Source organism: Ischnura elegans, chromosome 4 (genome assembly GCF_921293095.1).
Source record: "Ischnura elegans chromosome 4, ioIscEleg1.1, whole genome shotgun sequence".
Taxonomy (NCBI): domain Eukaryota; kingdom Metazoa; phylum Arthropoda; class Insecta; order Odonata; family Coenagrionidae; genus Ischnura; species Ischnura elegans.
The window spans coordinates 35,429,338-35,453,296 of NC_060249.1; the positions used below are offsets into that span (position 1 = coordinate 35,429,338).

General features: G+C 37.4%; 1 protein-coding gene across 4 annotated transcripts in view; it reads left to right on the plus strand.

Moving 5' to 3' along the window:
- Positions 1-23,959, plus strand: part of LOC124157268 (chromatin-remodeling ATPase INO80) — a 189,290-nt gene that overhangs the window by 4,543 nt on the left and 160,788 nt on the right. For all 4 annotated transcript variants that reach the window (XM_046531843.1, XM_046531841.1, XM_046531842.1 and 1 more), the window contains exons 4-16: positions 1,638-1,849; positions 8,258-8,476; positions 9,539-10,021; positions 12,101-12,358; positions 13,028-13,218; positions 14,238-14,565; positions 15,703-15,790; positions 17,803-17,918; positions 19,029-19,204; positions 22,378-22,580; positions 22,709-22,849; positions 23,392-23,513; positions 23,643-23,868. In XM_046531843.1, the coding sequence (XP_046387799.1) occupies positions 1,638-1,849; positions 8,258-8,476; positions 9,539-10,021; positions 12,101-12,358; positions 13,028-13,218; positions 14,238-14,565; positions 15,703-15,790; positions 17,803-17,918; positions 19,029-19,204; positions 22,378-22,580; positions 22,709-22,849; positions 23,392-23,513; positions 23,643-23,868 (2,763 nt within the window). The remainder of the gene's footprint in view (positions 1-1,637; positions 1,850-8,257; positions 8,477-9,538; positions 10,022-12,100; positions 12,359-13,027; positions 13,219-14,237; positions 14,566-15,702; positions 15,791-17,802; positions 17,919-19,028; positions 19,205-22,377; positions 22,581-22,708; positions 22,850-23,391; positions 23,514-23,642; positions 23,869-23,959) is intronic.

Sequence of the window (23,959 nt, forward strand, 5' to 3'; positions counted from 1 at the left end):
CCGGTTTTACGACCATACCTGCGGCAATGGTTCGCGGTCAACTTATGTATTGCTTATATGTATTTAGCAAATGGATAATTGTTGCTTGCACGTAAATTACAGACATAGAATATAATTCCTCATTTTTATCTGAGCATTGTCAAATTTTAAACGAAGTTCTAAGGCCATTATCAAAGCATTTAACGCAGCAACAATTTCCATGTTGATGTTTATACATAACTCGAGATATAAGTTAATATTTGTCGTAGAATTTCGTTTAAAAATTCTAAACGCTGCTCAAAAGACAAACAATTCAATTCTTAGTTTCTATTTCTTGAGAAATGAACAAATTTTTATTTCGAAAATTGACTCTATAAACAATTGTATGACCGCTGTCCCTAACCGCTGAGAGGGGTTATAAAAGACGAACGGTCCGGGTACCTGCTCCCGGATTCGGAGGGTTAATCCTAAACCCCAAAGCGTTGGGTCCTGAGACAAAGGCGACCTAAACCCATGACCGTCCTGAAAGGGGGAGAGCTAGAAAACGTATATATACGGGTTTCGTTTTCTTGACCGGGAAAATCTCACACGTATATATACGCCCGTGGTCTCCCGGGTCAGGAAACGTCCACACGTATATATACGTGTACGGTAGGGAAAAGGTTAATTTAATTCCATTAATCCCTAGACTTAGGGCGGTGGATATACCCAAGGCAGCAGGCTACCTCAGTTGGGTGGCATGGGTGTTGAGACTCCCAAATTTTATGGTGTCGCAAGTGTATAATCACAATAACGAATGGTGGCTGGAGTCAGCCACGTCAGAAATATTTTATAGAGTTGTCTCATTGTATAGACCTACTGAATCTCTTGATGTATACACAGATGCCACATTGACACAGGGAGGAGTTGTAATTCCTGTATGGGACTTGTCCCAGAGCATTTCTATTCCAGAAAACATGCCATCAATCAATGCAGCAGAGATTTATGATGCTCTTTATGGTTTACAACTTGTTTTAGATTTAGTAAAATGTTTTAAATTGACCTGTATCAGCATTAATATGTATGTAGATAATACTACTATGTATTAAGTATACCTTGAGGTGGGGCAAGAGTGTTATTTTCTTATTGAATCCTGTGTAAATGCAATTGTATATTTCAATCCTTATTTAAGAAGAGCAGTCACACACCGTGACCTGGCTCTATGCACCTTCTGCCACCAATCTGGCAGACTTGCCCTCCCAGGCCGTACCCGCTTTACATGTCCAATCTGCCATCTTGGCGGAATTGGCATTTATACCATGCATGGGTACGCACTCGGGAGTGACATTGTGCTTAAGGATTGTCGGCTTTGGGAGGGGACGTGGGGTCAGCAGCAGGTATTGATTAACTTCTCTTTCTACTGAACGGGATCAAAATGAACTGTTTAGTTAAAGTCAATGGATTGCCAAGCAGCCTTTATTTAAGACACTATGGAAAATAGATAGGTGAAATTAATTATTGACAGAATTTTAAGAACTTGCTCAGGATGATGCTAGTATTTTCACAAAAACTATTATGAATTGCTGTGAGTGTTGTTGGCTAGGGTTAAAGTCTTTTTTTGAATTGATTAATTAAATTATAATTCAGCTTTTTGTACTTTTTCATTTGAATTTTCTTAGAAAGGAGAATTGACAGAAGTCGTCTGTTCAACTTTGCCAATATACGGAGGAATCGAAAATGGCTGAGGAATGTTTTAATCAGTAGCAGTGATAGCTCCGAAGGTGATGAAGAGGATGATGAAGGAGTCATAACGGAGCAAGACCTCCAAGAAATGCTTAAAATGCATCTCTTGAGGAAAAAGTATGCCGCACGGTACCACACAAACCCTGAGGTAAAATTTATCTTTTCCAAGTACATATTTCTAAATTTGTGTCGATATGTATTTTGAACTGATTGAATTAGGGATTGTTTAAATACTCCATGAAAACCTTTTTTAATTGGTGGAATACATAAAATAAATAATTATTAGTTTAATATGCATTACTCGGATTTTGATGAATTGTGCCAAGTTTCATCAAAATCTGAGTCAGTGGGTGTCATGCGTGAATGAACTGTTTATGAACCCCTATCTTATTTAGGAAATTTCTCAACAATTTACCTCTTTCACAGCTTCTCCCATTACAATATACTTGGCCTCAGTTGTTGATGTTGCAATTACCCTCTTACTTTCTACACTGCCAAGTGATTGTCCCCCTGCATCGTAATTACAAAACCACTGAAGGAATTCCTTACCTCCATATCATTTGCTCAATATGCATCACTATATACTTTAGCTGATGACATATTCTTTCTATATTATATTTTATCCTCATATTGACAGTGCAAATAATCCACAGAGAAAAAAATCATTCACCTTGACCAGGATTCGAACCCGGATCCCCCGATGCCTGTGGGTATTTGAATGATGCCTCGGGAGCTTAACTGGCTAAAACATTTGGCCGGAATTGGGGGATCCGGGTTCGAATCCTGGTCAAGACGAATGATTTTTTTCTCTGTGGATTATTCACACAATTTGTGTGTTGCGGGTGACTCTCATAAAGTTATCACTGTGACTAGTTCCAGTATACTTAAAACCCATGTTGTCTGAACTCTTCAAGTATCTAAAAATTTGCTTCTCTTCTACCCAATGCTCTTCTGTGAATCTGGTACAAAATTGACTCTGATTGCTAGTGGCAACAGCTTGGTCTGATATGGTGTCCATACAAGGTGGAGGAGACTTCCAATGCCCTGATAATATTTAGTTTCCTTCATTGAAATTTTCATATCAGGAAAATTTTCTCTCATTTTCTGGACTTCCGGGAGTGCTGATAGGCTATTGGCTTGATCCATCCTAAAGGTCTCCAGTATGCGCTTACTGTGTGCATATTGTTCCAGTTGGACAGAGTGTCTGGTGAATTTGAATGATCATAGGCTTTCCCAGCATATAGAATTGTGGAAGGTTACACGGGATTTCCACTGGGTCAGGTTCTCCAACTCCATTACGGCCGACGTTTCGATGGGGTAGTTGTCCATTGTCTTCTGCAGGCCGGGAGCCCTTTCTCCGCCTCCGTACGTGACTATTATCCACTTCCGAGTTTTCCGATCATATGTATGGCCTTCAGCAAGCTTCTCTCTTTTGAACTGTATGCGCTGTTTGTATTTGAATGCCCTGAAGACGATGGACAACTCGCCCATCGAAACGTCGGCCGAGATGGAGTTAGATAACCTGACCCAGTGGAAATCCTGTGTAACCTTCCACAATGTCTGTTGACTTTGATTAAAAAGGAAGTGATTTATGCATCTAAGATTTTTTATTTTGTTATACCTTGGATAATTTCACCTGTTTGTTACATTTCATTTCAAATCACTAGTTATTGGTTAATTTATATTTATTAACACATTCAGTACGGAGCTCTGCCGGCTGGGAGCCCTTTCTCTGCCTCCGTACGTGACTAATATCCACTTCCAAGTTTTCCGATCATATGTATGGCCTTCAGCAAGCTTTTCTCTTTTGAACTATGTGTGCTGTTTGTATTTGAACGGAAGTTATAGTGCAGTACCTCCCACTATTTTTTTCATATTTTAAACGGCCGATTTTGACGACTTTAACCCTGCAGGACTCGCGCCCCTTTTTGGAACGCGAGTACTCGCGCTGAGCCTGTCAGGCTCAATTTTCTTTTTCAAGTCCTCACCTATTAAAGTCGATTATTTTTACTCTTCTCTTGTGTAAATCTAACTAATAATGCTGAAATGGTCCATTTTATGAAAATCAAGTCCATTTACGTCTGATAAAATATGTAATTATTTCTTCATATCGAGTGTGATATAAAATAGATTACCATTACTTGTTATTGATTTATTGACTCGTAAAACCACTACACAGTGTTAATATTAGGACAGAAAGAATATTATAAGGCAAAATTAGCTATGATCATTATTCTGCAAGCATGCACCATACAATAAATGTGTATGCTCGAGACAAATACACTTGCCACTATTTTCGCAGACACACCCGGTAAATATATTTTTCGTGCATCCACAGTCTGCACACATTTTTCAAATTTCAGTGAACTTTGGGTTCTCTGTTTTTTTTAGTTGCCTTTGGTTAATCTATTCTGTTAGTCTTGATAGGCTCGTCTTATAATTAGCCCTTAGTCTATGGGGAGCGATTTTATGGTTCCCCTTCTTTACGCGTGTTCATCTACGAGCCCAGCTGACATTTGCCTAAATAACACTCTCCGAGATTTCACTTCCAAGTTTTTGTTTCCGAGGTAAAAAATGTAGGAATTTACCACAGCAATATTTAGCATTACGTAAATATTTGGCTTGGGACAACACCGTGCATTATTTGATACATTGCATGCCGTGCATAACTGATCTAGTGTATCTACTCCCGATTTTGTCATGTCATAAAAAGGTATCATTTCTGGCTTTCTTTCATCTCCATTACATTCATAATTTTTTTGTTATAGTTCATGGTTGATATCATAAACACAAATGCATTCTTTCTTGGAGTTTATGACGCAAAAAAACAGTTTTTGTAGAAATCAAATGAACTGGATTTCTTATTTTTTTGTTTCAACGAAAAAAAGTAGGCTATTCCCGCTTATTTTTCCGAATTGTTCCAATCACGGCAAGTCCGAATTTCAAGAGTTCATTTACTAAACAAAAACTGGCAAATAAATTGTCAATCGAAATATTTATACCAGTACTGCTGATGGGGAGAATAAACTCTTCACGATATCAGAAGGGCTGTTGTTGACCGAAAACGATCCATCAGGTGGTTTACCAGCATACACTTCAAAGTTCTAAGTATAAAATATTCTAGCATCTACCTAGCAAAGCAAAATTTTTTATCCCGTATTTGTTGGGCATACTTGATACTTGCTGGAATGCGAAAAGACCTCGAAAATTCACAATTTACTCATAAATGGTTGTGTATTCACCAATAATGTAAGAACTTTTACGATTGTCAAATTTTTCAAATAACTCATGAAAACAACTATCCTATCATTTTTTGCCTCTTTGCTGTTATTATTTGTATTTTCTATAATTTTTTCAAGCAAAAAATCACTGCCAGCATGCTGAAAGAGAATACTCACGGTTTTGTGGCGGAACTGGCGCAGTTGAAACTTCAGCGAGAAGAGCACCTCCAATATCTGTGCAATCTCTAGTCAGAATGACTGTTTCCTCCGAATTTTATGGCCGCTGATTGGCGAAGTGAATACACTTTTCGAAAAGAGGTGTAATTATAACGAGCCGTAACTTATAACATTGTGTGAAATCAATACAAGTAGCTTACTTTGTGTCAACTATAGCGGGCTTGTAATTACAGTAGGAAGAGTAACAATGGCTTCTCAGACATACTCCCATGTAAATAGTTTTGACTTTCAAAATATCAAGCCGGTTTGCCAGAAAAAGAACCGTTACTAGGAGTATAGTGTTAGAGGTAATCCATAACATCCTACATGGTGTGTATACAGGCAATCAGAGAAAAAGAATAGGCTAAGGGTGAGAAACACAAATGTAACGCGAGCACTCGCGTTGAGCCTGAGGGGCTCACACCGCGTGCATATGAAGCAAAAGTATCATATTCCAACCTTATGATAGGTTGATCGGGATATTCTGCGCATGTAAAACGTAGCCAAAAGAGTAAGGAAAAGGTAGAGAAAATCCAAGCGCATTATTGAGAATTTGTCAAGAACTATTAAGAAAATATCAGCAATGTGAGCCTGTCAGGCTCAGCGCGAGTTCCGGAGGGTTAATTAAATTCGGGTCCGAGTTGAATGTGCTAAGGGCCTTGCATGCCTATATACCGTGGCCACCATACAAAGAACAATTTAGTACATGCATTTGTATATCTACAATGAAAGTCATGGGTGTTGTGGCACCCACATGGGATCTCCGGGGTGCAAAGTAACCATGTAAACCTAATATATTTAGTATAAAATGTAAACTTGATATCTAAAAAAATAAAGAAATAGAAAAAAGATATAACTTCTAAATAATAGATAGTTAACTCACATGACCTCATTACCTCAGGACAAATTTTAAAATTTTAGATTCTTATAGAAATTGTTTATATTTTATTAGTACATACTTTGTTGCAAAATTTTTCTATGCAAGAGCCTGTATATGTCGTGGTGAGGGTGCAAATAAGTATGTTTTGAACCCATGAGAAAATCCTAAACACACTTAGGTACACTTGTGTAAGCCTGAATCACACGATCATTTTCTTTTGTCGTGAAAAGTGATCATTCATAGCACCTATTCTCCCTAAACCTTATTTCTTCTTTAAATTTATGGTGATAATTCTGTTTCCCTGGCTAGCATTGTGTCATAATGCTCTATCAGTTCAGTACAAAGTGTAGGAAAGAATTTCCAATTACAAATTTATATGTACTAAGAACAATTCTCATGTTTTCTTTATTTCATTATGTTCATGAATTCGTCTTACCTCATTAAAGCCTGAATCACACGATCATTTTCTTTCATTGTGATAAGTGATCACTAGTGCGATCGCTTTTCGTGAAAAATCGGGAAAAGTGATTGCTTTAGTGATCATTTTTCTGAATCACACGGTCCCTCCCGCCATCGCCTTTCGCATCACTTTCAATATCACAGCTCGTTGTCATAGGACCCGCATAACGAAAATATACAGTGTGTTTATCTATGTTGTTTCCACGATTGTCAAACGTTGTGCTGCAATCGCTCCATACGGGCATGTGTTCCCATTGGCTGATATGGGGTTTTAGTGACGGTTTTAGCGACGGAAAAAGCAACCGGAAGAGTGATGAAAAATAGCGATGGGAATCCTCATCGCGATCGCGAAAAAAAATTGCCAGCAACGATTATAGTGATCGTCATCAGCTTGATAGTGATCACTTGGAAATGACGGATAAAATGATCGTGTGATTCAGGCTTTAGCAAGGGAGGAGGTGTACTTTAGACTCATCTGACTGCATGGGGTCCTAAGTTTTTGTGTTTTTTGCTAAGTGAACAGTAAAAATCATTCTTAACTCTCGTATTGAGTAGCAGCTCAGGCCCCAATGGTTTTGGTACCCCTGCCTCTATTGGGTCGTTCACTGACCCGAAATGACTTATATTTAAAAGAACATTTTAAATGGTTGGGGGTTATTAGTTAAAAAATCTTTATTATATTTATTATTAAAAAGATTAAAAAAATCTTTCTCATTCAGCCATTCTCTAAAAAAAAACTTAATGGTAAAAAATGCAAAATGCAAGATTTGCATTACTTTTCCCACTTCATTTTTCAAAATTTGTCTGAATTGAAACTAGAAATTGGTGAATGAGCTCATTCCTTAATGTCAAAATGTGGCTCAATATTGGGTATGTGCATTGTCCCTGCAACTTCTTTGGCTAGATACCTCTGGAGTTTAAGAAGAAATAACTTTTTTTTTACGCTGAAGGCCGGTATAACTTTATCTAGTGGGAAACTGTGGAGGTAATTAAACTAGAGATGGGTCAGTTCTGGTACCAGGTTCTTGGCAGGTGGAACCGGTATCGAGAACCGATCGCATGGATTCGGTACTTTGGAACGGGCTCGGAACAGTGACGAGGATTTGAATTGGGTGCCCAAAGTTGAAATGGTCTGCGGGGTGCTCAAGGCCAAAGAGTGAAAAAAGGTTAAAAAATGCAAAAAATACAAAAAATACTTTCCGATTGAATGGCACCCATGTTTTTTTCTTTTGTGAGTTGTTCGCTAACTCGTGCATTTAAGGGTTCCTCAGTTTGTCGTTCTCACCAACATTTTAACATTTCCGTAGCCTTAGGCCGGAATCAAACGAGCTGACATTTTGTCTGCTGCTGTCCATGGCACAGCGCCGTTATTTCAACTTAACAAAGGTCTCTATGTATGTCTTCAGACTTGAAATGTAATCAAATGAATAGCTTCCTTACTTCAACACTTAATTCCTAGATGCCCTGACCTTGTACAAAACTTGAGAGGAATTTACCTGATGGTCCGCCCTAGGAAGAACTAAATCATATATTACTCAAATGCTTAATCTTTCAAGTAAAAAACCATTCAAGGTTTGGGGGTTTGACTGAAAAACTATGCCACTACATATTATCACTTGGCTGGAGTGTGAAAGTATATATTGAAAAAAACCCTCCTCCTCACACTTTTAACATTCACCACTTGAGTAAGAGGGATTTGAGTAATATCATTTGTATGTAATTTTGTATGCGCCTTCTTATGCTTAAATTTAGTGATTATAAACTCTTTTAATTGGTACAGAACCGACAATACCAGTATTATGGAGCAGGTCTCCTATCAACCTTTGACCGCTTCCCAGAGCATCAAAGATCAGTCACAGGGGGTCGTAAGAAGGCCAAAAAGGATCGCAGAATGGAAAAGAAGCTGAAGAGGATGAAAAAGGAGAAAGGAGGTGGAAGGGATGCTCCCCCAGGTGGGTCGGCCCCTGGCAGTTCTCACTCTGGAGCTGGATCGAAAATGGTGAGTGTGGGTATGCTACAGCACATTAATCAGTCAGTCAATTTGTCTATGGTAAAGATGATTCCAATTATTCAGTTAACTCTAGAAGAATGATTCTCTATTAAATAAGTGATAATTTTTTTCTAATAATTGTATTCAAAATTGCCCCAATCCATGGATGTAATAGAGTCACTGCAGCAGTGAAAATTTGTATTTAATCGTGTCTGTGTCTGCTCAGAAAGTTTTCTGTATCTTAAATTCATTGTTTCATTAGTAAATTCTGCAGTTGACAGCAGCATCAAATTTTCTATATGGTTTAATGCTTCCTTACTCTCTGGTTGTGATAGAATGGAAATCATATGAAAATGCATACATATTTAGGTAGTTCTCATTTTAGGTGCTTATATTATAATGCTAGGCCACTTACAAGCGTTCAAACTTCTCTCTGCGTGCCATACATAATGCAGCACCTTCCAAAGACTAAGGTGCTTTAGACTCGGACAGTCATGGTATGATTCCCAATTAATTTCATATGGCAGACTGTGCTTTGACGTGCTTGGTGCTGTGATGATCAAAGGGAAAGTTAGATCTGTCTCAAGTCACCCATTTTGGCCCTTAATTATTTTTATTCACTGTACTTTACTGCACACAGGAAAGAGCTGGAGCATCGTATATTGGACTAATCTTGCATGTTGTAATATGATTTTTGAAACAAATAAAGGTCCTTATGGTAAGTGAGCGTTCAAGTATTATGTAACCAAATTATTGAGAATTTTTGACCCCTCCTGCTCCTTGTTACAAAATTTGCAGAATCTCCGAAGTATGCAAACTCGTTAGCCCCCTTCCCCAGGAGTACTTGTGTAATGCTTCAAGATCCCCTAAGCACTCTAAATTGAAACATAAAATTGGTTCCTCATTAAATTATTTTCTTGGCTTTCAAAATACTCAATATTTCTGATCAACAAAAAAAAGGCCAGTTGCCATTTAATCAATTTGTTTACTCTTAATTGCATGAGGGATTGATATCATTGGAAGAGAATGAATGATTGTTTCCATTGAACATTTTATTGGTGCCGTCCCCAGGTGAGTGGAAGTGGTGGTGGCGGTGGAGGCCGTGGTCCGAGGGATGCTGATGACGGCATGTCGTCGATCTTTCGCTCCATCAAGGAGGAAGTGGAGGACGAGGAAGCGGACGAGGACGGCGACATGGGACGTCTTGAGAGGGGCGAGGAAGCGAGCGGTGGGGTCGGGAGTGGGGAGGGCGAGATGGACTACACGATGCGGCTGCTCAAGATGAAGCAGGAGGAGCTGGATGAGGCGGATGAGGACGAGGATGAGGATGAAGAGGATGAGGAAGAAGAGGATGAGGATGAGGAGGAGGACGAGGACGACGAGGAGGAAGAGGAGGAGGACGATGAGGAGGAGGAGGGGGAGGTGGGGAGGGGGGGTGGGGGGAGGAGCAAGGGGGGAAGGCGGAAATCACAGTCAAACAAGAAGAACCCAGAAGTCATGGCTCACAGGAGGAGGAAGATCTGGATGTTGATGGCCAAGAAAGAAGTCGGGAAAGTAAGTGATTCGCACCATATTCTTCATTTACTAAAGAGACTGTTTTAAGGTCATTAACACATTCAATGCGGGCCTGATTTTCATGAACGTCGTCAGAATCGGCCGATAAAATAAGAAAGAAAAATAGGGAGAGGTTTTCGCTCCATAACTTCAGTTCAAATTCTGCTATTTACAAACGGCGCACACGGGTCGAAAGACGGAAGCTTGCTGAAGGCCAAGCACATGATCGGAAGACTTGGAAGTGGATATTAGTCACGTACGGAGGCGGAGAAAGGCGCCCTGTCCGACCGGCAGAGCACGTCAATTGACGCGCTCCGTGCTGAATGTGTTAAACTCGGTGAATGATCATGCGAATGAAATCATCGGCCGTGTATTACGGAAACATTTGTTAATCAGTCGTCATGTGCATGCTCATTCAATGAAAATTAGAACATGTTCTATTTTTACTTGCATGATCCCGTGAATGTTGGCAGTGAGAATGATTTAATTTGCATGATCATTCAGCGTGATTATTCACCATGCATGGTGGCCTTTATAATTGGCAGGTTCGTAGCCCTTGCAGTCCCCTTCCCCAGGAGTACTTGCGTAATGCTCGAATATAACCAATGGCCTGAGACTTGCTGAGCCAATTCTTTCGGGTAGCAGTGGTATCACATTTGTATATTGCAGCAAGCCATTGCATTGGCTTAGCTTACCCTGGGGCATAGAGCTGACATTTGGCAATCTGTGTACGGCTATAAATTATTTCCATTCAGACTCTGTTAATAGGTGAACTATAAAGTAGACTAAATTTGGTTATAAATCTGTTTTATCCTCCTTGCGAGGTATGTCTCAAGTAATGTAGATGTCTCCAGGCAGGATTTGTAGAAGTTTCAAAAACCTGCAAAACCTGAAAATATCTGCGAACTTTTGGATGCCCATAAAAAGTATAGGAAATATGTATCAGTAAAGTACTGAAAAAGTTGTCACTGAATGGAATAGAAAAGTGGTGCTGACATCTTGATGCATCAGATGTAGCTTGGATTTGTTGTTAGACCTGCTTAAAATTTTGATGGCCCAAAAGAATATAGACAGGTGATTAGGGCAGACATATTTGCTGAGATTAGAAATAGTGAAGTTTTTGCTAAGTTCTATTTGAGACAAAGTTATTCAATTTAATTTTACATACCGTCGTTAATTGCATTTTTCTGAATACAGCCTCCTTATGATTACAAATTCCAAATTTTAAAATCTGATATTAAGAAAAACATTTCACATCTACTATTTGCATTTTCTTTTTTGGTAAAACTCTAATTCTCTTGAAAATAGCTGAATAATGGTTTTATCAAGTTAAATCAAAGATAGTACGACTGTGAAAAGTCAGCAAATTTTGAAACGTTTAAAGCATTAAAACTCTGGTATGAGAGAGGCCGTCAAAATATCATGAATGTGACTCCAATAGATTACACAAAACTGTTGTCATTCCTAAATTCCTAAATCAACCTGTGTATATGTTAACCTGGAAAAGGACTCTCCTGCCTGACCCCTGGGAAACATGCATTTTATCTTTTATTAATGATTTTAAGCTCTTGTGTTCCCCTTATTCCATCCCCTCTATCATCTTGTTTGTCTTTCTCATTGTTGGGGTTTTCCTTACCTGCGTCTCATTATTAAATCATTTTGATATTAAAATTTTTTGTATTGGTTGGTAAGAAGTTACTTTAATCCATAATAATGCTAAGTTTTTCTTAATTACTCATGCAAAAGGAGTGGTGTTATGTTGTGTTATTGTTACATTTGATTGCTAACAACCATGTTATAAAATGGAAATTTATTGAATTTTCATATGAAAGTTTTCAGTTCTCAGTTGACAGGTTGTTTGTCATCTCCATTTAAAAAAATTAAATTTGGAATCCATAAAAATTAATTGTATTTGACTAAGCCCTCTTTAGCAAAACATGCTGTGGAGATAATACAAACTAGTTCAGAGAATTGTAACTTTAAGGAATATTATTTCAGTAGAAAGCTACGTATTTGTATTTAGTAAAGTTAATCAGTCACTCTGATTGCTCTGGGTGATCATTAAATTTTTTTTTCTAGGTTCAGAGAGCGAGAGCTAATAACCATAAAGAAACATTGATGAGTTGCAGAAAAGCTGCTCAGCATTGTATGCGATATTGGCGGCAGAAAGCAATGCAAAGCCAGAAAAACACCAAGGAAACAATTTGGCGTTCCAAGCGCCTTACAAGAGAAATGCAAGCATATTGGAAGCGATTTGATCGCGTTGAAAGAGAAACCAGGAGAAGAATGGAGAGGGAAGCTGAGGAGCAGAGGAAAATGGACCTTGAAATAATGGAGGTACTACATTGGAAATTACTTTAATGGTGTTAATATCAATTTGAAGATGTTTGCTGTTACTATCTTTTCATTTTGAGAACAATTGCTGAATTCTTGGCCTAAAAATGCGTGTTGCCTAATATGATGCTCTGTTCTCTATGTAAATGATTTTGATGTAAAATGGAGATGTGTGTGCAAATAGTTGCATATTGTATACTGCAAAAATGTAGATTCTTTTTAGCTACCCTCTCTTAATTAATCCTTTGATTTTTTTAGGAAAGCTGTGGATTATTTAAAGAAATTCATTCATGTTCTTTCATTCATTCATTCATTCTGTTCACTATGATATGCTTTAATAGAACACCTCATTCTACTCTTCCGGTAGTTATTAGTCTTGTTTCCTGACAATTGACTTGTTTACAACTTGCTCTATCATCTTGAAATTACCAGGGTGTACAGGGTAGATCCTTGTCAACATTTACTACATTAATGAAAATACTGACATAAAGTTTTAATATTTGAGATACAAGTGACTGTTGGTAAAGGTCTGTTCTATGTGTTTAGAAAGTTTCAAGGTGATTATAAAGTTTTATTTAAGTTATAGACCTCAAAATCAGAACATGAGGTAAAGTCATTAAAAAGGTTTTAGTAAAAAAAAAAAAAATGATTTTGCTATCTGGAAACTTTCAGGTGAAGCGTCAGCAGAGAAAACTTAATTTCTTGATAACCCAAACTGAATTGTATGCCCACTTCATGTCAAGAAAGTTGGGAGGGGAAGGAACATCCGCAGCTGCTCAAGATAGGCATAACCGTATATTAGCTCAGCTGGATGAACCTGGACCAAAAAGTCAGAGACTGGCTTTAATTGATCACTATGACAGGTGGGAATAATTTGATTTATATTCTTATCTGCCATTACATAATAGGCATGTTTGAACCTTATCTCAAGTTGAAACTTCTAAAAGGTTTAATTTTTTCTTCCTGCGGCAAATGTGTCTCAGGGTGAATAATCTTTGGAATTTTTAAATTTATTCTCTGTACAACCCCATCTACAGTACAGTGAGTCCTCGTTTAACGTCACTTACCGTTCCTGAAAAATGTGACGATAAACGAAATGACGTTAATCGAAACATAATATCCCATAAGAAACAGTGTAAAAAAGTGAATATCGGCTCCTAGACCTCACTATTCCTACGCGAAAAAATTTTAGCGTATCATATCTGGGGCATTTTTTACGATGGGAATGCCAAGCTATGGCATAAATACGAGTTCCTGTCTTCATCGACGACAATAGCAGCACTAACGTAAATCCTTCTCCATTTTTGTAACTTCCCGCATTTGCTTTTCAGCTTCGCTATGGTGGTCGCCCAGGCGAGCGTCGCCTGGGCATCATTATCGCTGAAACATCGTCGCAGTTACATGAATTAAAGTTATTGTGAACACGGCGAATAAAGCGACGACAAAAACTTCGAGTTCTACACGGAAAAATTCCTTGAAATCACTTTTTAGGTTCCCGAAAACCATTATGTCAAGTAAAACCTTGCGGACCTACCTAAGAATTCATTTAGCAGAAAATTTGCTAAAACCGTAATCGCAATTAACAATAAATAAACCGTTTTACACTTCGTTTAGACTGACTGTATTACTGCCCACAAAACGAACAACCTGCAACGCTGGCCGCTTCGCGTTTTTTTCTCGCACGAAATTTAAAAGCCTTGATGTTATCGCGAAGCGAAGGTGCGATAAACAAATGACGGTCTCAAAATTTTCGTGACGTTATTGCGAAATGACGTTAAACGGGGTGACGTAGAATGAGGACTCACTGTATATTATTAATAAAAAATGTATCATTTTATATGGTGAATGAATTTATGACTTCTGTTTCCTTCATAATTTTCAGTGAAGTAGTCAAGGCAAAAGTGAAAAAGAATGTAAGAGAAGCTCTTCAGGCAGAGCAGGCAAGAGCGAGGAATTTTGATCCACAAATTAGTCCAAGATCTGCTCCTGGGGCTGGCTCCCCAACGTCTCCCACATCATCTCCAACTAAAGGATCGCTGACTGGAATGGCTGGGCCAAATTCAAGTCAAGGATCTAGTGGTGGCAGTAGTGGATTGAATCTTACTGATACTCCTGCTGGAGAAGGGCGCCCTCAACCAAAGATATTCAAGGGTGTTTTGAAACACTATCAACTCAAGGGCATGAATTGGCTGGCCAATCTCTATGACCAGGTGATTTAATTTAAATCCATTTTTTATTGATTCAGTTGAATTCCACGTTACCATTAAAGGTGTTATCCCTGGACAGTTGATAATTAGAAGTTTTATGAAAATTGAACTAGCTTAATATTGAATGAGGATTGGCTGTATTGGATAAATGTGTCTACATTTAGTTGGAAAAATTATGGTGGGATTACAAAATTTGTGGATAAAAACAAGGTAAGAAGTTCAATTTACAATTTAAAAAATTCAAGTTGCCTTAATCGTCATGCACAAAATCTCCTCACATTTTCTTATCACAATTTAAATGCTGGAAATTTAGATTAAAAAAATAGTTTTGCAGTATTATTCATTTCTTGGTAGCATTCCTTCAGTTCTTGGTGTGCTGTTCCGTATTGTTTGCTAATCAATTTTTATGTATTTTCATCTAAAGTTATTACAGTGAAACCTCGATATAACGACACCCCACGGTGCACTAATAAACACTCGCTATAGCGAATTGTCGCTTTACCGGAGGTGGAGCAAATAATAGCCAATATACCTGTTGCAAACAGATAAACAGGAACAGGAGTGGTGCGGCGACAGATCTTCCGAGCACTCCATTAACTTCATTTCTAACAGATCGCTAGCAATTACAGAGGTTAAGGAGTCTTCATGAAAGTCTTCCGGCGGTGAAACCCTCGCTATGGCGAGAGCCAACGCCGAAAGGGTCTCGTAAAAACGAATTTTTTAACACGCTTATTATAGGGTCAATCGACGGCGCATCGGCTATCTCTCGTAATAGCGGGGGTGTCGTTATAGCCCGTACTCGCTTTAACGATGTTCCACTGTACTGTGCTGACTTCTTACGAATCCATACGAATGGTGTATTTTTGGTGTTAATTCTATCTGTAGAATATTTCATGTTTATGATGTTCAAATAAGATTTAAGTGATTTTTTATGCAATAATTTCGACAATTAATCCATGTGATTAACAGTTAGTGTGGTGTGGGAGAATGTATGCTAAAGGTACAGCATTTCATCGTTCAGTGACATTGCATCCTATACGAGAAGTTGGGTTTCGATTTCATGAGTTGTTGGTAAAAATAACATATGTAATACTCTTCTTGTAATTAGTATGAGGTGAATTGTTCATATTTCTTTTCCAGGGTATAAATGGTATACTTGCTGATGAAATGGGTTTGGGAAAGACTGTACAGTCCATCGCTTTCCTGTGCCACATTGCAGAAAAATATTGTAAGTTCTAATCCTATTCTTTTTTATTTTAAGTAGATCAAGGTCCATATACCCAGGTTGTCTGACAGTTTTGTATAATGTGATCCACGATGCTGGATCCGTAATGGGGTGGGCATTTGAATATTTTATACTTGATTTGGGGGCACACAGCATCATTGCTCTTAATATATCTTTGAAAGTATTGCTTACATTGAAACGTTTAAAAATAGCACTTAAATCATCCATGCATGAAGTATCCCATCTGGTTTGGTCGTGGTTCTCTGATCCTTCGATTGATTCTAGGAAATCTTAGAATTTACCTACCTCATCCAAAATGCGTTGCACTTTTTCTGTCATCATTATCACAATGATCCAGGCATATTTTCCAAAGTAATTCAAATAAGGGAAAGAATCTTACAGGAATACTGCTTTGAACATGCATTTATACATCCAAAACTGGTTGCATCTTGAATTCATGGACCTTGGTTCGACTCAAGGAAATCTTTGAATACTCTTACCTCCTCTTCCCAAAATGCTGTAAGCAGTCTAGGTGTGCTTATTAGGTAATTGCAAGAAATTTTCATAGTCCTTACTTAGGTATTTATGCCATAAAACCATGTTAATGCATTGAAACATCATTTTCTCAATGATATTATTCTTACCATGTAATCATCGTGAACAAGACCTATGTATTTTATGTATCTGTATTGGTTTTGTTCCAGTTTTTCTGATGGGTAGAAAAAAAAATTATGTGGAAAACTTTTTTCAGGGAAAACCATGAATAATGGTGACTCAATTATGACCCTAAAAGAATAATTTGAAAGAAATGATGAATAAAAATGTTTTAGGATTAAGCCTCGAGTCCAGGTCCTCCATGCGAGGGCCAACCGCCATAACAGCTGTACTTAGACTCTGTGAAGCAGGGGCACAGCTAGGAATAAAGGCTTGGGGGCAGGGGGTTTAGGTGTAACTAATACTGGGGTATATGGGGGTTTAGAATGCCCACCAAGATAAGCGAAATGTGCAAGATTAATAAATTGTGGAATTTTAAGATAATTGGTTGAAAATGGTGAGTTTTGCGGCTTTATGAGGGATATTTTATTAATCCTTAATTATCTATTAGTAATATCAATCCAATTTAGTAAAATGGATTAAACTTAAAAATTTCTCTGAGCTCTCTGGGGGGGTTATCCCCCAAAATCCCCCCTCGCTGCACCACTGCTGTGAAGGATGTGTTCTAAGTCTGTGCAAGATCTGTGCATGTTTTAATACATATTTTTAAAATTATGTATAGGTTATAAAACTTCAAATAGGGTGTTATTTGGAATAACCTACAGTTTTCTATTGTTTTTTGACAATACGGAGCACTACAACCAAACATTATTGCAAGTTATTGCTTCATCGCTGCAGAGATACAATGCTTCACTATGTTGCATTGGATCCAATAAGGTGAAATGATGATGCATCTTGGGAGAATATCTCGATCTGGGTATAATGACCTTGAAGTATGTAGTGCTTTTTAGGTGATCTGTAATACTTAAATTAGCTCTATGTCTAAAAAATTTATGTATTTTTCTGAAGCTATCTTATTACATGGTAGTTTTAAAAATCCATATGATAACTATACTAATCCTAATTTATGCATAGCAAAATGTGTTATGCAACTAAAGCTATTATTTTATGTATTATTCAACAAATCAAACTGTCTGAGGGATAATCTTGTGAATTTTGTATTGGATAAGGGTGATAAATATAATTCAACCTCTGTTTTAACCTGGGCTAATCACCTTAAGATGAAGTATTGAAACCTGGGTTGTGTGTTTATTTAGAATTCATTTGTGAAATTTGCAAGTTTTGTTATTTTTCCATATTATTCCAGGTTGAGCAATTTACTGTCAGGAGTTTTTTCCTTATGCCCATGTCTAATTGCATGCGTTTAAGTAGTTTTCATTAGTTTGAATTCTCTACGAAGAATTGTTATTTAAATTTTATTTCTGGATACATTTTTCTGATGATTTCTATTATCTTTATAGCTATATGGGGGCCTTTTTTGGTCATTTCTCCTGCCTCAACCTTACATAATTGGCAGCAGGAAGTGGCCCGTTTTGTACCTGATTTTAAGGTTGTGCCATATTGGGGAAATCCTCAGGTAAAATATAAATTCATTATTCTCTCTTTAGTGAATTGATTTTTAGGCTCTGATAAATTTGTATTTGCAAAGGACTTATCTGATTAATTGGAATCAGATTCAATCAAATTTTAATTCAACTTCTTTTTCAACCAAAATGTACTGCATACATATTTTTTGGTATTTTGAATGTTTCGTTAAACCTGATGTCTTGAAATACTTCCTGAGAAAGGACTTAGATAATGATGTAAAATTAGATTATTATGTACCTGTATCCATGTAGTGTATTGTACAGGTGCACTTCAGTTTACAAGTCCGGAGAGGAAAAATCATATGCCATGACTGGCTTAACTGTCTTATGTGAAATGCTATGTCAAAATGTTAGCTCATAATGGTGCAAGGTTTGTTCAGAAAGAAACAGGAATTTTATTTTTCTAAATATTTATTTATTTGGAGTCATTAATTTTGTCTCCTTTTAATATTATGGGGAAAACACAGGGAAATGATCCAGAAAAAAGTTGTAGTCACCCTGGTCTGGACCATTGCATTAAGGCAGGAGTGTTCTCCTGTGCGCAGTAAATTTTTAGGATGACCAAACGAAGTAAGCAATAAAAATAAGGGTGGAGAGGAGGAACTGAAGCCGAAATTCAGACTATGCTGCCAGTAGCTCTTGGAATAGAATCCTGGGAAGAATACAGATGGATAGATAACAGTCAATGGCTCAAGTTCAGTAGTCCACCAGTCCAATAATTGGAGCTTGGCCAATCCCCCTACAATAGTGTTCATGTAAAACCAGCTGACAGTTAAGATTCGTGGCTATTACCTGAGGATGGGTAATGAGTTTCGACCAGAAACATTAACAGCATTACATTTACTTACCCATTGAAGAGCCCGAGATGAGTTCATCTCTAAAGTTCAATAGGAAAGTTGAAATCTTACTACAACCTCTTTTGGTTTTATGCCTGAATGTAATACTTATCATATTTTTAGTGATGGTTTTTTTTTACACTGACCTCCATTCAAAGTTTAGGGAAAATGTTTGAATTCTTTGCAGTTAATACACTTACATCTGCCATGGTGTATTCTATAGGTTTTTGTCTACACATCTTTTATTATTCCTCATCTTTCCAGGAAAGGAAAATTCTTCGCCAATGTTGGTCATCTCCAAATCTTCATACCACATCATCTCCATTCCATGTTGTTATCACATCATATCAAATTGTAATTGCTGATATAAAATACTTTCATCGAGTTAAGTGGCAGTACATGGTGTTGGATGAAGCTCAAGCCATCAAAAGTTCTAGCAGGTGATATTTAGTGATTAATGCCCAAGAAACTGCTTTTTTTTGCCATTACTCCTTGATTATTGTGGTATTGTAGGTAATTATCAGCTATGTAGAAACTTGAAAGTGGAAATAGTGAGCATTTAAATAAAATGTGTTTCAGGTGCTACATAGTGGAATATCATAATTAATAGTGAATGTATTGGCAATTTTCAACTAACGTGATATTATATGGTTCCCATGGATTTTATATGGTGTACTATTGTAAGAGGTGAAAACCATAGTTCCAATTTTATGCAGTTTTGCAAGATGGGGGAGATTCAAAGGGAAGATAGGGGAGATCTATTCCTTTCCAAGGCCCTTGCCCTACTTTTAAAACTTGTGTGGCTTATGTGGAGGTCTGGGGTGACAAGGGTCTGACAGGCTATCTTCTCATACTTGAGATTAAAAACAACATACAACAATCACTGTACGAAATATTCTCTTTATTTTAACATGAATGTTATTAATATGAAATTAAATGATCGAGGCTTTGTAATTCATAAAACAAAACGGACTTAATTATAACAGTGTAAAAAATTTTGTCTATTTTTTTAAGTGTCTTTTAAATGTATCCCCATGCCCTCCCCTTAAATCTGCCTATGCCACGAGTCATGCTTGTTATGTGGTGATGATGAGATACGTAATATTTTCAATGAAAATGTATATTTGTGGAAAATTGAAGATGCATTTAGTTCTATTTCAGGTTTACTCCCTGATGATCCTCATGACCCCTACCCCTTTTTTTCCAAGGACCTTGCCCTACTTTCAAAACTTGTGTGGTTATTTGTATTTCCCTCCTTTTATGCTTAGTTTGGTCATATGTGTGTGTGTGTGCATTACTTTTTCATGTATAATAATATCCAAGCATTTTTTCACCATTATCACGAAATAATGATTACCGCTGCAACTACTCAGTTGGCTTTAATGTAACGCCTTTGCCTTTCCTCCACCTGCTATGTTCATATACATGCACAATATATTCATGATTGAGTGGAAATTTTGTGTGATCCTGCGGAAAAATAAGGCTAAATTGGTTTTGGTTAGCTCTATGCTTTGTTCCAAAATAACCCCTGTTTTTATAGTGAATTGAATGGTAGTTGCACTCCTTAGTAATTGAATGCGTAAGATGGGTTTCGGTCTTGTACTAGATGAGGGCTCTGTGACGGAAACGTGTTGTACACAGTAAATCAATGTGGAAAAGTGTTACTACCTTTCATTTTAATATGAATATGTCAAACTTCCACTACACCCATGTCTCGTATAGCGCAATTTCGATTAGCGCAATTTCAATATAGCGCAAATTCGTTCCTTGGGGAAACATTGCAACGCAGTGTAGCCTAATCAAAAATTTTAAACGCTATCGTGATAAAACGTGAACTTGCGCTAAGTACACACGTAATTTCTATCAATTTACGCATATTAATATTATTTCTTGCCTCAAATCTTCTTTTTTTTTATATATAAATCGAAATTCATTGCTGTGCAATTGCCAAAAGTATTACTCGTCATTGGGTCCAGATAGCCGGCCTACCGAAGATTTATCTCGTCTCCTTAACAGAATGATAATAAATAATTTAGATCGTTAATTAAGCGTGGGGCTAGTGGAAATGAGTTTTTTTTCAGCAATACGGTTTGAGACGTATTTTTGCCGTCGTAGGTTACCGGGCGATTGACTTCCAGGTAGAGGGTCTACGCTAAAGCCTTCAAGGTCATCGGTATTCACGGGGGAGAAATGGAGCGGTGGCCGAGTTGCGCATGAATAGCATCAACACATAAAAGGGTCCGCTATAGAGTCTCAAACACAATGGCTTCGTTCCCTCCCCGCAGTCATAGGCCTTCTGCGTCTCAGGAATACAGTTCAGCAGAAGAAGGTGATTTAGATAGAGCCATACAGAGTAAAAACCAAGAGAATATGGCAAAAAATAGGAATGCGTGTAGAAAAATCAAGAATTTATCAAGAAAAACCATAAACCTAGAAGAGGACTTGAGAGAGGTCAATTGCTTTGAAAATGGAGAGCGTCAAAGCGATATTGCGTGGAAGTTTAAACTCACGATGCCTTATTTTGAATAAAGACGAAGCTAAAATATCAGTGACCTCAGCCGCACCAACTTCAACTAAGCGGTCTACACATACGGAAAGTTCATGGTGAATCAGTACAAAAAGACGAGAGTGGTAATCGCTCCGAGACATTTAGTGAAAGCGGTTGGTTCCAGAATTTAAACGGCAAGCAGGTATTTTCAGTGCGGCGTTATCAGGTGAATCTGCAAGTGTTGATAGCGCAGCCACCACAACATTTTCTGATGAACTCCAAGCTGTTATTGAAAGTGGCTCCTTTCCCCCTCAACTAGATCTAGTGTTGACGAGACGATATTCTTTTGGAAAAGAATGCATTCTCGTTCATTCATTTTCAGGGAAGGAAAACCTGGGTCAGGTTTCAAGGCATTTAAAGACTGCTTCACGTAGCTGCTAATGACTCGGAGGACTTCAAATTAAAATGATTTATCATTCATAAACTCCGCTAGCTATGAAATGGCATTTAGAGTAGCATTTTCCTGTCATTTCGATGAGCTACAAAAGGGCCTGGGTGACACAACAGTTGTTTTTAGACTAGTTTTAAAAATCGTCAACTGCCGGCAACGCATTACTATCCCCCGAGATAGCCCACCCGCACGACAGAATGGAATTTCAAAAGCACGTAAGAATTTTTTTTAACGTAAATAAAAGTCTTTGAATGCGTGAATACTATCTTTAAAGATGTTTTAAACTATAAATATTTATAGAAATAATGTTTTCTAAGGCTTTTTATGGGAATATAGATGTTTTAGAGGAAATTCAATACCAAAGACCTATGCTACCAGGAACGCATCCCTATCTTCCCTATGTTAAAACGCTCTCGTATAACGCAAATTCGTATAGCGCAAAGACCCCAAGCAACGCATCCCTTGCGCTATACGAGACATGGGTGTATATCGCACCTGAATCAGTTGAACTTATCCTGTTTTTATTTCTATCATTATATTGAACTGATGATTTGATGGTTAGTTGGGAGGCTAATCGAGGGAATTACAACATTCTCTAGTATAATTTATTATGCCATTAAGCTATGGAATAGTGAATGACTTGGTGATAATGAGAGAATTTCCTTTGGTTTCAGTATGAGGTGGAAGATTTTACTCAGCTTCAACTGTCGCAACCGCTTGCTACTCAGTGGCACACCTATTCAAAACAGCATGGCTGAACTTTGGGCCTTACTTCATTTCATCATGCCTACACTCTTTGATTCACATGCTGAATTTTCAGAATGGTTTTCAAGGGATATTGAAAATCATGCTGAAAATAAAACTGGTATTGATGAGAGTGAGTATTAAATTTTCATATTATTGACATATTTTAAAATATTTCCTCCTTGATCCATTTGAAACCTTATCTGTTTGTATCACTAAGAGCCAATCTATATGTGTACTTTGCGTTTTATTCCATTGTAGAGCATTTATCAAGACTGCATCTAATTTTGAAACCATTTATGCTTCGCCGAATCAAGAAGGATGTGGAAAATGAGCTCTCTGACAAAATAGAGATAATGGTCTACTGTCCTTTAACCACGCGTCAAAAATTACTTTACTTAGGTGAGTAATGAAGAATTGCCTTGCATCATTCGTTGTTGGGTAACTTGTGAGATTAATCACCATTTATTCCCTAGGTAAACAATATTATTATTCTTTGGAAATTTTTACCAACCGATTGGAATTGAATGAAAATTAAACAGCTTTTCGACCACATAAAATATTTTATGCTGAAAAACATAGTTTAATTTTCATTCAATATGGATAAATTCCATAAAGTAATGCCTCAAACCATCAACTTCAAGGGATTGAAATTTTAAGAATTCATATGAGAACGCACCAGAGGATTGTGTCTATCTTTCTCTGATGTTTGATGCTAAAACAATACAAGTTGATGAGGAAATTTCTTTGAATATGGGTGAATGAGTGAATGTAGTATGGTATTTTTTTTGTGGCTCTCATTTTTTGTCTGTTACAATGCTTTGCCATTTTTTGCTATTCTGATTTGAGTCGAATACATGCAGTGGGGATGCACATAAAATATTTTTAATGCACCGCTAATTAATGGCTTCTTTGAGTATCTAAAATCATTGAAAAATTTTCAGCCCTGAAAAAGAAGATTCGTATTGAAGATCTACTTTATTCTTCTGGGGGAGGGTCAAGCGGTTCTTTGACATCACAGAGTGTAACATCCAGCCTTATGAATCTGGTGATGCAATTCCGTAAGGTAATATTGATATTTTTTGTACTCTCTTGTTTGAATATAAATGTGCCTGCCTAATTTTTTCTTTTTGATTTCACTGCTTGATAATTTTTGATAGAGAAAGTGAAACATTTACTTTCTATTTCTGGACAGGTTTGCAATCATCCTGAATTGTTTGAAAGGCGGGAGGCCAAATCTTCAATGATTATACGGCCTTCAGAATTTTTGATGCCTCGAATTGTGTGGGAGCTAGCCTATGATGGTTTAGAACTCTCATCCCAGAAGCGTTTATTTGCAGAAAAGTTTTGCATTTATACACCTGACAAGATACATTCTTCCCTTTTTCATGCTGAGCATAATTCAAACTCATGCCATTCAGGTACCTTGGTATAGATTCCTAGATACAAGATTAACATATTCCTTGTAGATGACATTTTTCTTTTTTTTAATAATGTTATTATGTTTAAAGA